The 16,986-nt window shown below is 44.1% G+C and overlaps 1 protein-coding gene across 1 annotated transcript in view; it reads right to left on the bottom strand.

The window, feature by feature from the left end:
• Positions 1-3,148: 3,148 nt before the first annotated feature.
• Positions 3,149-16,986, bottom strand: part of HAO1 (hydroxyacid oxidase 1) — a 65,017-nt gene continuing 51,179 nt past the window's right edge. The window contains exon 9 of the mRNA XM_048842543.2: positions 3,149-3,762. Coding sequence (XP_048698500.2) covers positions 3,749-3,762 — 14 coding nt within the window. The 3' untranslated portion in view covers positions 3,149-3,748. The remainder of the gene's footprint in view (positions 3,763-16,986) is intronic.

Raw genomic sequence — 16,986 nt, 5'->3', positions numbered from 1 at the left:
TTCCTACTGCACCTCAGTTTCCCCTTGAAGGTCTCCCATTTACGTACAGATTTGTCCTGACTAGAGCTGTGCACAATGTTTGCAACGAAACCCCAAACCGCACAAAATTGGCCTGGTTTGCAGTTCCACTGCAAACTCAAAACTCACATCAGGTTTGCCCTGAAAAAATCTGCTAAGGTTCATGCACTTTTGGAGCAAACCTGAGATCATTTTATTTCAAGCAAACCTGAACTACTTTCTGGCTGTTGATTCTGAATCTTTGGGATAATGATGGTTTCACAAAACCAGTTGGAGCACCGGAACCGAGGACTGAATGGCATTTTGAAATTCTGATATTTTTTAACTCAAAACAAATCAAAACTGAAAGAAAATGTGAAAAGCAACTGCTTAGTTATGCACAGATTTACACTTAATCTGATCCCCAAGACCACTGGGATGAGAGGTATAGCTGTCTACAAGAGATATTTGATACATTTATAAAGCAATGATTTTTCAAATGAAAATTTGTCCTAAGTAATGAATAATTTACTATGTACAATACATTCCATATGCATCCCACAGTCAACAGTCACAGCAACCGTTGGCATTGTATTGCAAAATACAGCACAATGTATTTAAGGAAATGACCCTTAAACAAACAAAAAAAATATTGTCTACAGGATAGTCATATGCATGTTTTGCATCTTTTGTCTGGCTTTGGGGTAAGTGTTCAAATACAGTCACAAATGAGATGTGCCAGAAAGAAACATGCCCTTTTCTATGGAAGATCAGCTCACAGGTGGACTCGCCTTTGATTCACTTTGACTCACATTAATATATATTTCCCCTTCCCCTTTAACCAACATCCTGAAAAGCTCTGCATTAAGGCAGCCACCCCCCTAGCCAAGAAGATACAGCTCTGGCTCTCTCTGGCGTCCCAGCACTGCTCAGCAACTCACGGCCACTAACCTAGCATGACAGCATCCCACAGAAGAAATGGCCTAGGCCCCAGTGACCTGAAACACCACTTCCTTCCCCACATCCTGCCCTGAAAGTTAAAGTCAGCTGTTGTGCTCCAGTTAACAGCCCCCGGACTGGAATACCTGGCTGCTGGGTGTTTTCAGTGGAAGGCCTCCATGCTGGAGTTTGTTCCGCCTCCACCTCCCCCCCGGTCCAAGTCAATTGAACTTCAATCCCAGGTGCAAGACTCACCTGTCCTCCCAGTCCTTTGCCCTGAGGAGGGGGCAGGGGAAAGAGGTACAGGGTGGAGTTTCTGTGTTTACTTATTTCTCTATGTACGTAAGTCTATGTATTTATTTTTGTCTGGGTGAGGGCATTTATTTATCTTTGTTAAAATTGCCATTTGGAGTTTGTAGATTTTAAAGAAACTTCATGTTGCAGGAGGCATTTGCCACAGCTACAGTTTTATAAATAAAATATTAGCAGCCAGATTAATAGGTTATTAGTAGAGAGAGACCAAATGCATTCAGACAGTTCCAAACACAGGAGGACCTCTGGTTAGCACGAACTAAGCCTAGCAAGTTCATTAAAAAGCTACGTCTACACTGAGAAACAAACAAACACAGAAGCAAGTCTCCGGCTCCAGGCTCAGTGGGAATGGCCACACTGCGATTTTTAACCCTGTACCATGGGCCTCCCCGGTCCGAGTCAGTTGAGCCAGGCTCTGAGAGTCGCTGCTGCTGGGATTTTTGCATTGTAGGCATACCCGAAGAAGCTTATCAAGGGTTCCCCCTATATACAGAGATGGTTCTAGTTGATGACCTCTCCTCTCGGCTATGGAAAGGGCCAGACATCCCTACTCACGCTGCTGGGCCTCTTCACAAGGTTTAATACAGTGAACCATGGAATGACAGGTTCCTGCCTCAAGATCTGGCAGCAGTCAGTGGGGCGGCACCTCATCCGAAGTCACAATCGGTCAGAGAAATTTCGACGCAACCACATCCCATCAGAATATGCAGTTCCATCAATGCTGAAATGCTTTGTGAAGCAGGGTGGATTTCACTGGCATTTCGTTTTAGAAGAAAACCTGGGAAGGGGGATTCGGAGGGGTGGAGGACAGTAATTCTGACAATGTTAAAACATCCTGTTATGACATTTTTCTTAATTGAACATTGCAATCGTTTGTTTTGAATTTATATTATATATCATAATAGAATACGACATTTTAAAAGTCAAAATCAAAACAAAACGTTTCCATCCACCTGAAACAAAAACCAAAAAAAATCAGAATTCTGCCGAGAATTTTGAGATCTTCTGTTGATTTGAAATGTTGCCAGATTTCAAAATCTCCAAGAAACAGAACTTGCACCCTCTGCTCAGCTCTATCCTTCAGCCTCCAAATTACCTCAGCCTCACCAGACCCCTCACCCGGGGAGTGCTGCAAGAATCCAGCCTCTCCCTCTCTGATTCAAAGCCCTAGAGCACAGTATGAAACTGCAAGGGTTGATACATCAGAAACATGAAAAAGACACCTAGCTCTACATTACCTTCACCTCAGCCCCGAACAAAACCATCTCCCAAGGGCCGGGCTGAAATCAGCAACTGAATGAAGAATAATTGGCTGACGTTGAATCCAGGAAAGAGTGAAGTGATATCAGTGTGGAGAAAAAGGGAAGATCACTTCGAAGAAATTGCTCCACCCATAACACCACCCTCCATAGCGGTTGTCCACCCTGATATCATGAAAATGGTCTGCTTCCTGAGTGTTCACCTGAATTCCTCACTGCTTTTGGATTCCTAAATAACCACATCCGTTATTCACTGTGGCCTTGATTCAGCAAGGTACTCAAGTATGTGCTTCTAGAGTTTGGGAAGTGCTGTGGGATACACAATACAGATTATTTGTATTGCAGTAACATACAAAGGACTATGTGATCTCTGTTTGTGCAGCAGCTAGCAGAATGGAGTTTTGACCCATGACTAGGGCTCCTAGGCGTAATGATAATAGACATGATAAATAATTGAGACTCATTATTATTATTATAAGTAGTCACTGGTAAGTGCTGCATGAAGACCCAAGTGTAAAATGTAATTTTTTTCTTTAATGTATGCTCATTATGCGATATTTACAATCTGTCTTTGAAATGATCAGTGACAAGTATAAGTGTGCTAGAGTAAATCAATACACATGCAGCACAGTACCAACAAACTCACATAGATAGTCACCTTACCCAGTGAAAACCAGCTACGTAACATACAAAACTTGTTCTGTACGAACCATGCACAGGGAAAAGCTGATCACGCATTGGAATAGATCTGTTAAAATCATAACATACATTTTCTGTGCACTGAATCAAAACACACAGAGAATAATACAAAAGAGTCCTTTAAAATGTATGTCTGTCGAAGGAATAAATCTGTTAAACGAATCCCGTTTCTGTGTAACAAGGTTATGGCCCAAATTTCAGTCTCAGTTTTTTGGATGTAAATCTGGGGTAGCATGGCTTCAGTGGAACTTCTGCAGATTATACTTGTGTAGCTGAGGGTGCAATTTGGATCTATGGAGCATTAGTGGGTCCCCACACACTGTTCAACAGAGAGTATCACGTCAGCATTACTAACATTTTGAATCACACACTGGAGTTAGTTGCAAGTCCTTGCATTTGCCCTTCCATCGTTTTTTCTCATTAAGATGCGTATCGCGTCTCAGTCGGCACGTTGCCCTATTTGCTTTCAAATGAAAACCAATGGGGTTCTCTCCAGATGGACTCTCCTGCAGAACACTTGAACACACCAGCATCCTGGCTCATTATTCAGTGATTCCTCAAGGGAAAGAAAGATCAGACTCAAATTATGTATCTGAAAAGGAGGAGTCGAAGTTCTAAACGCAGGTGGTCTGACACTCATTTGCTCTTTCACCCCAATGCAGAACATCATTGTAAAAAAGTCACTAGGTATTGCTTTCGGCATATCTGGTAGGCCAGATGCTCAGCTGGTGTGAATAATCCCAGCTCCAATGGAGCTACTCCAGTTTACATCACCAGCTGAGGATCTGGCCCGTTGTCATTCAAACACCGTGTATTATATATCGAAGGGCCCGCTCTCATTTTTTCCAACTATTGTTTGTGTAAGTATTGGGGGTTGCTCAAGGCTGGAGCACACCAAACCCCAAGGGGGCCAGTCGTGAGCCAGGTGCACCACAACTTGGAGGCGGGCATGGTAGGTGTTTAAACACGAGCCCTGGTGGGTCCCAATAACCACCCAGACACATGGTTGAGGGAAAGGGTATTTTCCTAGGGCTGGTAGGAAAGGTTGTAGATACCCTAGAGGCTTCAACAGTTACAGTGCAAAGGGAGCAATTGTTTGGGTCCTTGGGGCTCTCCAGTAGAGAGCTTGGGGTGTCCTCTCCAGTCCAGTGTCTATTCAAGCAAATAGGAGCTTGCAGATTTCAAGGCCAGGTTCAGTTGAGTGTCTCTCCTGGGGTCCCTCTGCAGTGGCTCCCTGCCCAGCTGCTGCTGCTCTCCCATAAGTCCCACCCAGACCTGCACTCAGTAGTCATGGCTTGTTCCACACACACTCCTGGGGATTCTACTCTGAATTCAGTTCCTCTCCGGCTCCCTGCTTGCCATGCACTTCAGCTGAATTCACGCATTCTCTGCAGCTCCTGGCTCACCATGCCCACATTGCTTCCAAAGGGAGCCCAGACACTTCCCAGTTCAGGGACCTACCTGGCCAAGCGCAAAGGGATGTGTAGTGGGGTGAGGGCTAATGGGAGTTGTAGTCCCCTGCTTAGCAGATCTATCACATTTGAAAAAGAAAATACAAGGGCAGTCTCACTCAAAAGTCCACGCTGAAACAACTTGAAGGGTCTACTAAAAGACAGGAACCTGACAGGCTTTAACTCTGTCCTTAACTCACCATTGGGCCTAGGTACAAACAGATTGAGAGAGAAACCTGGAGTTCAAAATGTGGTGTCTCTCTTTCCTTCCACGGCTGAGCTATTAAACTTTAAAAAAAAAAAAAAAAGTTAAATTGACTCAAAGCCCGAAGTGCCAGTAAGCAGAGCAGGATGGTGCGGAGTCCCCTTCTCTTGCTTTTCAACTCCTTTTTCAACTTTACAGCTTTGCGGGATAACAAAACCAGCTGCTCGAGGTTGTTTATGTTCCTTGCCATGCATATTTCACACTAGTCTAGCTGCTGCCCTTTTCCAGGTCTCTTCCCTTTACAGCACATTGTCAGCTCGCAAGATGCCAGTTCCAGCTGGCAAACACGGGGTTACTTTGCAAGAGAGTGATACATGTCCACAGGGGGGCAATAATGCATTGGGTCTGATCCTACACTGATCGAAATGTGAAGGTGTCAGTGAGCCCTTCCCTTATCCCTGGAGCTCAGAAAAACAGGCGTTAGGTGAAATCATAACCAACAATACAGGACTGTGTGATTCATTTAACGTTTCGTTCCACAGAGACCCGCTGGGTCTGGATATTCGTACATGCATATATAGGACATGGCCTAATTTCCAGTCTGTGGAGGGGGTCTGGTATAGATGAGCCACAGGGATAATTTAGGGGCATTGCTCCTGGCAGCTGCGAGGGCCTGGCAGCGCTGGGCAGGAGTAGAAAGGTGATGCTAATCTGGGAGGTGGGGGAGAAGCAGCTGTCAGGAAGCAGCAGGTGGACTGAGAAGGGGTGCGTGAAGCATGAGATGCATGTGAAGGGACAAAATGAAGGAATAAGGTAGAAGAGGGTGGGAGCGTCTAGGGGAGAGGGCCACATGAGTGGGAGCACATAAGGGTACCAGTGAGCTACTGCCATTGGAGGAGGAATAGGGAATCAGCCTTTAAGGGCTGGGGAACAGGTAGGGGGGCAGCACTAGATGGGATGGAGAGGGGGAATGGGGACTGGACACTCAGTGAATGGGGCCAAGGAGCCAGCAAGGGGAAGGAGGACTGAGAACTGAAGTGATGAAGGGGAAGAAGCACCAGGTGGGAGCAGGTAGGAACTAAGCGCTGGGGTTCACACCCTTCCCTTGAGGGGAGGGCAGAGGGTTGTCAGCCTGCAGTGCCCCAGTCAGAAACATGCCGCCATCTCTAGGCTTATGCTTAGCACCCAGCTGGAGACTGAAAATAGAGCCCCTCCTCCTGGCGGGAGGCAAAAACCAGCAGAAGATGGCTGTCCAAGGAGCAGAGAAGATAGCGGCTGGATTTCCAGACCAATAGGAGCATCCCATTGCTGTGGGGAGGAGGAGGTGGATTGCCACCGCAGCAGCTGGCTGAGAGTGGGCGTTCCATCATGGCAGAATCCTTGGGGCTGCTCAAGTGGGGACCCTTCTACTGTTCAGTCATTTGTGATTCCAGAGGCCCTGACCCTGCAATGAACTGCATGTGGGTGAACTCCCATTGACTTTGCTGCCTCCCACACAGAGCTCATGGCAGCACTAGGCCTTAGAAGGTTTTATGGGGGATCTCTGTCTCCTTGGCCCGCCTTTCCCCATGAATAGTTGTCTACACTAGCATTGGCCAGAGTAGCCATGCCAGCTGGCCTCGCCTCTCACAAACAAAACAACTTTGTTATGGTGCTTGGACAAGAGAAACACACCTTCCCGCCCTCTCATCTTGGTCTCCCTAGCAACCTTGTTTTGTTGTTCCACAAAGAAAGGCCAAATCAAATAGCATTGGAGGCAGAGGCACATTAAAAACCTCTTCCCTTCATTGAAAGCCTCCATAACTTGGCAAATTCCCTGGTTTGGGAAAAGTAAACAGTTTAGACAGCATGCTGTACACTACGATTTCTATTCTATGAGGATGTGGAGATCTGAACTTCACTCCTGTTCTGTTAGTAATTACACAGCCTTTCCTGAGAATACGGTCATGCCGCTTGTCAGGTTAGAATTAGTAGCCTATTACATAAGGGTGCATTTCCCCCAACTCACTTGATGTATCACAGCACCATCTGCTGGCTCCTATAAATTAAACAGATTGACGTCTCTGCTAAAAAAACAAAACAAAAAAAACGACTGGTAGAATATTCTTAATGCTTCACAGCTAACCTGAAGGTTCTAGATCTTGGTCTCTTCAACTAATTGTTGATGGTAAATAAAATAATTATCTATAAAGGGCTTTTGCCAGGAGTTCCTTCTCAGAAACCGTATAATGATCAAAATCTAGCCATTATGCTAGTCCCCCCAGCTGAACTCTTGTGCCTTTTACAAGATTCTTTGGCCATGATTTTGCAATCCAACTAGTTATTCTGGGTGCCTCGGGTTTTGGGTGTCCAATTTGACACATCTGAAAGGGACCTGATTTTCAAAAAGTGCCACACACTTGCCTTCTGAAAATCAGGCTTTTTGAAGGTATCTGAAATTGGTCCCACGCAAAAGCTTTAGAAAATCCTCACTGGCCTCTGACAATTATTTACTCCAGGCAATTGCCTCACTGGGCTTGCTTCACCAGAATGGCTCGGTCATCTTTATGAACTTTACTGACAGTTGCTTCTTGCAGTTAAGTTATAGCTTCTTGGGCATTGAGAGGAGTGTTCTGATCCCAGTCCCTTGCATGGTGATGCTCTGTGAGTGTCTTGGAAAGGCTTTGAAGAGGGGAAGACTTGAGCAAACTGGGAAAATGGCTAAAGAACTAAGAATGAAACATAATGTCTCTGTAGACACACACAGTCAAACATATTTACAGCACCTACCAGGTGGATCTGCCGGGGCTAGTAAATGTACTTTTATTTTTTAAACAAGCTATCAGAGGAATACAAAGAAAATGTGATGTTTTGCTGATGGTCCCTTGGTTGTTTTTATTTTCCCTGAGTGGGTTTCCTTTGCCTACTTAAAACAATCCAGATTCAAAGGAGACTGGGTTCCCACCCGCAAGCAAAAAGTAATATTGTTTTTAGATTATGAAATCTTTGATACACAGAAGATGAAAATAATTTTACTTTACTGCCTTACACACCCTGTCCCCCAAACCCTTACTCATTCCTGTAGCACAGTGTAAATTAGTGGGACTACTCACGTGAGTAAGGGCTATCACAGAAGTAATGGCAAGCAAGATCAGGCTATTATTTAGAAGTGTAGCATAATCACTACGTAAACTGGATAACTTAACCCACAGCAGTCAAATGTGTCATGATATTTGAGGTAGCTCCTAATTTGGGAGATAGTATGGTCAAATGGATAGTACAGACTGGGAATCAGAAGACCTGCTTCTATTCCCAGCTCTGCTTCGTAACCTAAGGCAAGTCATTTCATCTCCGTTTCCCCTCCTGCCCTTTATCAGGCTTGTCTGTTTAGATTGCAAGCTCTTCAGGACAGAGACTGTCTCTGACTATATCTTTGTACAGCACCTAGCACAGTGGGGGCCCATCTCGGTTAGGACCTCTAGGTGCTACTGGAGCGCCAATAACAGGAATCATCATTTTAATCAGACAGAACCGATCTGCAGACAAAGTGGTAGAACTGAATACTGTGCAGCGGTAAATGGCCATTCTCTACTGTTGCCGGTAGTCTGCGTGCTTCCATTTCTACAGGCGGTGCTAGCATGAATATACCATCTCCTAAAATTCAAGTTAAAAAAAAAGGGATTTCATCCACACCCCCCAGTAGCACTTTATATTCCTTTCCAGTCTCGCTCTTTCATTGAGCCGTTTGAGCTGTTATGTGATGAAGAGCAATTTGCAATAATAAGCATTTAAAAATGTGACTCCAGATACACAGCGTTTGATTTAAGGAAGAGGGTTTCCCCTTTCACGGCCCAGCACACATACAAGGTTCAAACAAAGTGCGAGGTGCTGATGAACAGAGTCTTGACAAACTTCGTTTTCCTGTGCGGCATCTCAGCACATAATGATTTCATTCAGCAGCTACTGCTCAAGCGTGGAAAGCATTGCTAAAGAAATCCCACAGAGTTCAGACTATCTTTTCCCTAACTTCAGCTCCCCACACACACACACACTCCATTTGCCTTTCAGGTTTTTTGCCAGGGATAACATAAATATTCATCAGCTGATATTTGCCATAGCTGTGAAGTCATGAATGAGGCCAAACGCTTTTCCCGCCTGCCCTGTCTGCAAAATGGCAGCTTCTGGTCTTAGCTCATCGCCAAACGACACTTTCCAAAATCCCCAAAGTGCACTTGCAGGCTTTTCAAATTCGGTCAGGTTTTTAATGTGCAAAGCAGAAATGCTGTCTGCCTAATATTTACCCTGGGATTTACAGGGAAAAAAAATATTACTTTGCTATGCTTTAAACTGTGGGATGCCTTGACATAACGGACAGAAATGCTGGCAGCTCAAATCTTGGTTGGTTTATTTCAGTGGACATGACTGCTGCAGGTTTCCTTTCTGAGTCAAACACCAGATACTTGAACGATTTGTTGTGCGGAAAAGAGAAACAGCTTTAGTCCATCATGCCGTTTTCTTAACCACTTAGGTGCTGTCACAGGAAGCCACATGCATTGGGAAACACTTTTAATAAGACTCCTTTAAGCTTGCCTTGAAATTTGGATCCTGAAATGTAGACTCTCCCATCCCTTGTCACAAGTGTTTGCCCTCTATGGTCCAGGTAGTGATTACCTCCTTAGAATTGTTCTAACCAAATCCAGAATCATTCATTCAAGTTTATACAGAGTTAATAGGTAGAGGAGTATCTTACTTACTAATACCTCCAGGGATCCCCTGACCACTTCTGATACTGCTGCTCCAGGCTATGGGCCATTACCATTGTCACCAGTGCAGAAAAGAGGGTGGGGGGACAAGGATTGCTTGGTGCCACTTTTCCAGCCACCAGTCTCTCACCCTTCCTCCCTCTTTCTCTTCTTTTTCTCTCTCTCTCTTTTTTATGCACACACAGTGAAAGAGATAGCTCGTGAGGAAGTGAAAGAGAGAATGACAGAGCAAGAATGAGCAGTGACGAAGAAGTGATGAGGATGGAGAAGCACTGTTGCCCAGCTAGCCTGCTCCCTGGGTGCATTCAGAGTCATATTTGCTAACATAACCAATGGAGCTGCACCAGATTACACCAGCTGAGAATACAGCCCCGTCAGCCATATCATTACAGCCCTTTGAGACACAGGAAACATTTTTCTCAGAAAGCTTTCATCAAAATTGCCAAAATTTGAAACATTTCAGTCATCACTCTGCTTTGCTGGCCAGTCAAAGCAATGAATGTAGCTGTGCATTTTCCCAGTGCATTGCTCTTCGTATATTGATTACTATTAAGTCACTATTAATGACAATAAAAATACTCTGGGGTAAAATATTCAATGCAAAGTGTTAGGATTCAGTAGGGGGAAACTTTTGTTATTAGTGGGAGGCAGTAGTTAAGTCCCTTCACTTCCCTTTCTCTACGACTGGGATGAAACTGTAGCTCTGGAGATCACAACTAAGATCACAGTGATGGACTTGGATGCCTGGAACTATATCCAAAATGTTTGCTTGCTTTAGGTGAATCAGGGATTTTTGATCACATCAGTGGACAGTAACTTGGAGAAACAGAAGGTTCAGTAAGAATAAGTTCTAGAAGTACATTAGGAGCAAGAGAAAAACCAAAGAAAGTATTGGTCCTCTACTTAGAGGGGAAGGAAAGCTAAAAATGGAAGACATCAACATGGCTGAGATGTTCAATACCTTTTTTAATTCAGCCTTCATTAAAAAGGGTAATAGTGACCAGATACTTAACACAATTAATATTAACATGGAGGGAAAGAACAGGTTAAAGTGCTTAGATAAGTTGTGTGTATTCAAGTTGGCAGGGCTTGATGAAATTCACCCTAAGATACTTAAGGAACTAGCTGAAACCATCTCCGAATCATTAGCAATTATCTTTGAGAACTCCTGTAGAATGGATGAAGTCCCAGAAAACAGGAGATGGGCAAACATAGTACACATCTTTAACAAGGAGAATGAACAGGACCCAGGGAATTACAGCATAATTCACTTAACTTTGATACTTGGAAAGATACTCGTACAAACTATTAAACAATCAATGTGTCAGCACACAAAGGATAATAAAGAGTTATAAGAAATACCCATCATGGATTTACCAAGAATGAATCATATAAGCCAACCTAATTTCATTTTTGACAAGGTTACTTGCCTAATGGATAGGGGGAAGCTGTAGACAGGATATATATTGATTTTAGTAAGGCACCTGCCACAATCTCACATATTATCATAAGCAAACTCGAGAAATGTGGTTTAGATGGAATTATTATAAGGTGGGTACAAAACTGGTTGAAAGACCATATTCAAAGAGCAGTTATCAATAATTTACTGTCAAACTGGGGTGGTGTATTTAGTTGGGTCCTGCAGGGGTTAGTCATGGATTAAATACTATTTAATATTTTCTTTAATTACACGTATAATGGAGTGGAGAGTATGCTACTAAAATTTGCCCATGAGAGCAAGCTGTGGGGGGTTGCAAGCACTTTGGAGGACAGGATTAGAATTCAAAAAGACCTTAACAAAACTGACAAACTGGTCTGAAATCAACAAGATGAAATTCAGTAGAGATGAGTGGGAAGTACTGCACTTAGGAAGAAAAAAATCAAATGCACAACTACAAAATGGGGAATAACTGGCTAGGTGGTCATACTGCTGAAAAGTATCTGCAGGCGATGGTGACTCACAAATTGAATATGAGTAAACAATGATGCAGTTGCGAAAAAGGGCTAATATTGTTCTGGGGTATATTAGCAGGAGTGTTGTATATAAGACAAAGGAGGTAACGGTCGCTCTCTACCAGGCACTGGTGAGGCCTCAGCTGGAGTATTTTGTCCAATTACAGGCGCCACACTTTAGGAAAGCTGTGGACAAATTGGAGAGAGTCCGGAGGAGAGCAACAAAAACAATCAAAGGTTTAGAAAACCTGGCTTGTGAGGAAAGGCTAAACAAACTGGGCATGTCTAGCTGTGAGAAAAGAAAACTGAGGGGGGACTCAATAACAGTCTTCAGATATGTTCAGGGCTATACAGAGGATGGTGATCGATTGTTCTCTAAGGTTACTGAAGGCAGGACAAGAAGTAATAGGCTTAATCTGTAGCAAGGGAGATTTAGGTTAGACATTAGGAAAAACTTTGGGACTGTAAAAATAGTTAAGCACTAGAACAGGCTTCCAAGGGAGATTGTTGAATCCACATCAGTGAAGGTTTTTAAGAACAGGTAGGGCTAATACCTCTCCGAGATGGGCTATGTTTACTTGGTCCCACCTCAGCACAGGGGGCTGGACTAGATTCCCTGGACTATGATTGTATGGTACAGTGGGACTGAATGACTCAGGGGACTGCTAACTGCCTTTCCCCTCTGAGTCGTTAATTCTAGTGTAACCCAGGCAAGTGGAAACAGAACATTTTAACCATGTGGCGGCTTTTCAGTGTTCCACTTAGTAAATATGTTTTGCACCATGAAAGCCATCAGCAAACCTTGCAAACTTGTTGGTTGCCACGTCTTGGGCTGTGTCTACACGAGGGATATATTCCCAGGGTTCTCCACCTTTGCAGCTCCACCAAAGGTCGCCTGGGGCAGAAGATGCTTCAAGCCACCACTTCAGTTTTAAGCAGGCCTGCACAAGACTCTGGTTAAAGCACCAGCAGCATCTTGCAGGTACGTGCATTGTCACCATTGCTACCGGCAGAGGAGCGGATTCAGGGTGCTCTGGTGGGAAATTCCTAGGGTAGACGAGGCCAGAGAGGATGAAACAGGCATGGAGAGCAGTGGAGTAACTGCCAGCAAAGTCTGGGCAAGGCAATGGGCACAGACCTTCAGTGCTGAGTGCCCCCTAGCAGGATAAATCCCCTGCTACACCCCCACCACCAATGAGGCTCTAAATGCCTCCCTCTCCCCAAATATTCACTCCTACACCCTCCTTCCAAACATCCAGCTTCTCCTCCCTGTCACAAACACTCCTCCCACTACCCTCCCATCAAACCCTCACCTCCTCCAACCATCCTCCCCCTTCTCCCCAAATACACCTCTCTCCCACCCCACACTCAGCCCACAGTTAGCATGATAATGCTGCTGGAACTATTATTGCTATTTTATTTTAAACAAGGAAAGTTAAAAACTGAAATTCTCTGCACCGATTTGTGTCTTTATAGCCTGTTCCTGCACTCCCTTATCAAGGGAATGAGGGTTTCCAAGATGGGCCCTCAGTTTGCAAACCTTTGTTAAAGAATGTTCTATGCCCCTACCGGGAGGGTTCTATTGAACAAATGCTATTCTGAAAGCTCAAATGGCAGCTGTTTACTCTAGATGGGCAACATCAGGATGGGGTGTGGGCTTCATAAAACCAAAGTCAGGTACATTACAAATTCAGTTCCATAGTTTTCAACCTGTCAACATTTTGCAAGAGACATGTCTCCAAGTAAGCCAAGGAGTTGACCACTTGCTGTTTGTATTAACCGTTTAAGCACTGTCCCTTGAAATCTATAAAATGCAATGCCTTTGAAAATGAAGATGCTAAACTGTGACAAAGCCAGTTTGCATCTGGAGGAAAAGTTTTGCTACACTGAGAAATTCTTTGTGTAACACATGTGGTATTCTCCCACTGTTTGGCAGGAAATAAGATAAACAGAAGCATAGCAAAATGAAAACAAAATGGAGCATGTATGCATCATGAAATAATTACAGTGCCATTTCATTAGAATCTAAATCTGGATTGGCAAACCTGCTTTCAAAACAATTTTGCTCAATCCACTGTGATAGAATTTGAAAGCAGTGACATCTTGCAGTACAGCAGCCAGAGCCCAGCTGCTGTAAATCGGTGTAGATTGACAAAGTCTATTTGGAGTGACACCAATTTATACCAGCTGAGGGGCTGGCCCAAAAACTTTAAATCTACTTTCTAGGAGTGTTCAAGGACACCAACTTCTCTGTGTCCTGTAAGTCAGTGGTTACTTACAATGGCCTTCAGTGTGAGTTGGAGCCAAATGTCCACATCAAAAGTAGTTTTATAAGACAGAGCCTTACAGTGAGGTTCAGCACACCATCACAACTTCAGAAGGCAGCTTTTCCCATGCTCTTAGGATTTGATTTGGGGCTGAAAACCATTCAGGAAGCCAAAAAACACAGCGCCTACTTCCCTAGGTTTGTTTCATCTCTGAGTCTTCTGCATATTCAATAGCATCAGGACCTACACTGTTCTTTTATCAAAGTGAGTTACTCTAAGTGTCTGTTTATTAATGTTAGGAAATTCTCAATAAGACAGACAAGTTTCACCCATAACTGGCACTCTCCCCACCAGCCGAGCTTGCGAAAAGGTAACACATGGCTCGCCAGAGCAATTCTGTTTGGTTTGCCCACAAGTAAAAATAAAATAAAATACACCAGATACCAGAGGAGAGCTGAAGGTCACAAACAAAGGTCTGGTGGGCTGGAAGCTCCCTGTAACACCCTTTCAGCTCCTGATTGTCAGATTACTACTATAATTTACCTGCTGTAGCACCCGCTAGATGCTCTTTCCAAACATTCAAGAAGGAACAGTTCCTTGCTCCAAGGAGTTCACAGTCTAAGGACAGATAGACAATAGTGAAGTTATACCACGTAGAGGAGATCAGCTGGAAGGAGGCATGAAGATGATGTTGCAAAACAAAAACGAGCAGACCAGTCAGGAGCGTTGGTGGAGCAGAGGGCATGGGTGACAAGATGAAGGACGGACAGGCAGAGTTTGAAGGCACTGACAAGAAGCTTAAATGTGATGCAATAGCAGAAGTGGAGCCAGTGAAGGCATTAAAAGAGGGGGAGACATTATCAGATGGTCATGCCAGGAAGATGTGTTTAGGGGCTGAATTTGGAATGGACTGAAGGGGACAAATCAAATACAACCCAGTGGGTTATGTCTCCAGGATTGGGTTGAGGTACATGGTATGAAGAAGCTAATGTGCCTTCTGTCTATGCTATTCCTGATCTGTAAGGGCCTGGTCCAAAGTCCGTTGAAATAAACTGAAAATCTGTTGATTTGACTGGGCTTTGCATCAGGTCCTAGATGAAATAAGGATTTCAGTTCCTGGGGCTATCAATCCAGCACCTTCCACAAGTAATAAATTCACATGAAAACTCCGAGTACACAAAACCCAAGAAATGCCTCTCAATGATACATGATTCGCAAAAAGAAAATGATACATGATTGTTAGGGCAGTAGCCTTGTCAAGACACATTTTGGAAAAAGTTATCATTGGAACAAAAGCAAATGTATTTTGTTTGCAGAACCACCCCCCTAAGTCACACTGTTTGGTTCGGATAGTACCAACAACCTCTAGGGTCTCCTGACATCTACTGGCCCAATCCTCCATCTCAAAGGCTCAGATTAGTTACTTGAATTCTTCAGAAAAGTTGTCAAGATTTTGGAATCCCCTAATTCTCCCTCACTTTTCCTTTACCTCCTTGTCCACAGAATACAATTTGGAGGGTGAAATATCCAGTATGCTTTTTGCTTTGCTACAACTGCTGTGCCTTCTGTTGATGATTATCACCCTCTGTGATGGGCTTAATCCCCATCACCTGTAACACAAGGGAAAGAACCTAATTAATTATGCTTCACACATGGGAGGTGATTATCTAATTGCCTCCTGGCCAAAGCTAGGCTGTATAAGATGTTGAGGGAGCGACTGCAGAAGAGACAGGTCCTGCGGGAGAAGGTCCTAGACTAAGGCTTAACTGGTAGGATACAATAAGGGAACTGTACTGAAGCCCAAGAGGCGTAGAAGGGCTATTAATTTAAAGACTCGTTTGAATCCTTATTTGGACTTGTTCATGCTATCCCAGAAGGGGCTTAGACTTTTCTGTGACTTGACAAGAAGGCCCATGGAACACCTGGAGGGGGAGAAGATGCAGACTGAGAAAAGCTATTGCTGGCCAAAGGACTGGCCACGGTGTTGTGCACAAGAGGCGAAGTCCTATGCAGTGCTGCATGCCCAGGTGTGAAGGGGCACCCTAGAGGCAAGGATGCACATTTACATCCTCCTCTGTGCTTTTTGGTTTTGGGGCAACACTGCCAATTACCTCTGTTTTCCCTACTTAAACAACTGAACTTATCAGCCGAAGACCTATTCTATTCTATACAGCGTCCTATCCCATCGTCATCATCATGCATTAAGTGACATGAATAACTGTGACATACCAGGGTATAATCCCGACTAATACATAGCTGTGTCACCCCTGCCCTCTGACCTGGGGTGCCCTTTACAACACTTCCCACCTGGACTGCTCACAAACAGCCTCCAGCGTGCAAGTTACTCCCAGCTATGTCTGTGTGGGTGCTGCAGCCAGCCAGCCAAACCTTGGCTCTTACTAGCCTTGGTTATACTGCAGGGGACCCAACACATCCCCAGTCTTAGATTTTCCGCAAGAAATGTAGGTCCTGCCTACAATGCCCAGCTCTATCTAGGGCAATACAAGTTTCTATTAAGTCCATTATTCCTTGAATAGAAATAATATGCACAAAACTTGCCACCCGAATGAAGTTTCCCAAATACTTCAATTTAAGCACACTGGGTTAGATAAGACAAGTTTATTAACTACAAAGAAAGAGATTTTTAAGAGAACACAAGAAACAAGGCATGAAAGTCAGAAATGGTTAGAAGGAAATAAAGTTAAAATGCCATGAGTGCCTAACTTAAACTGTATCAGATTTAAGCAAAATTTCTCACCATATGTGTTCAACAGTCTTACTGACCAAACCCTATAAATCAGGACCTCTTCTCTTCCAGAATCCAATGAAGGCTTCCTTTGTTACTTCAGATGTAGAGAATAATATGGGCAGGGGGAGAGAGATGGGTGCCTTGGGGTGTTTGTCCCTCCCCGTTTATAGTTTCAATACTCCTCTTTGGTACCAGGAGACAAAAAGTCTATGAGGAGGGATGTTCCCTGCTGCTTCTTCCCCACAGGTTTCCCTTCCTGCTTGATGACTCTGTTTACTGCTTAAATGCAAATCAAGCAGAGCACACATACCTTTGTTTGAAACAGACCTGTCTGCCAACTTCTGCTTGGTTAGGGCTGTGGTTTGGAGCATACGTTATCATCATCATACAGGGAAATCTAACCATAACATACG

Source organism: Caretta caretta, chromosome 3, assembly GCF_965140235.1.
Source record: "Caretta caretta isolate rCarCar2 chromosome 3, rCarCar1.hap1, whole genome shotgun sequence".
In the NCBI taxonomy this organism is placed as follows: domain Eukaryota; kingdom Metazoa; phylum Chordata; order Testudines; family Cheloniidae; genus Caretta; species Caretta caretta.
Note: the sequence above shows the minus strand (reverse complement) of the source record. Positions and strands in the feature narration are given on the sequence as shown.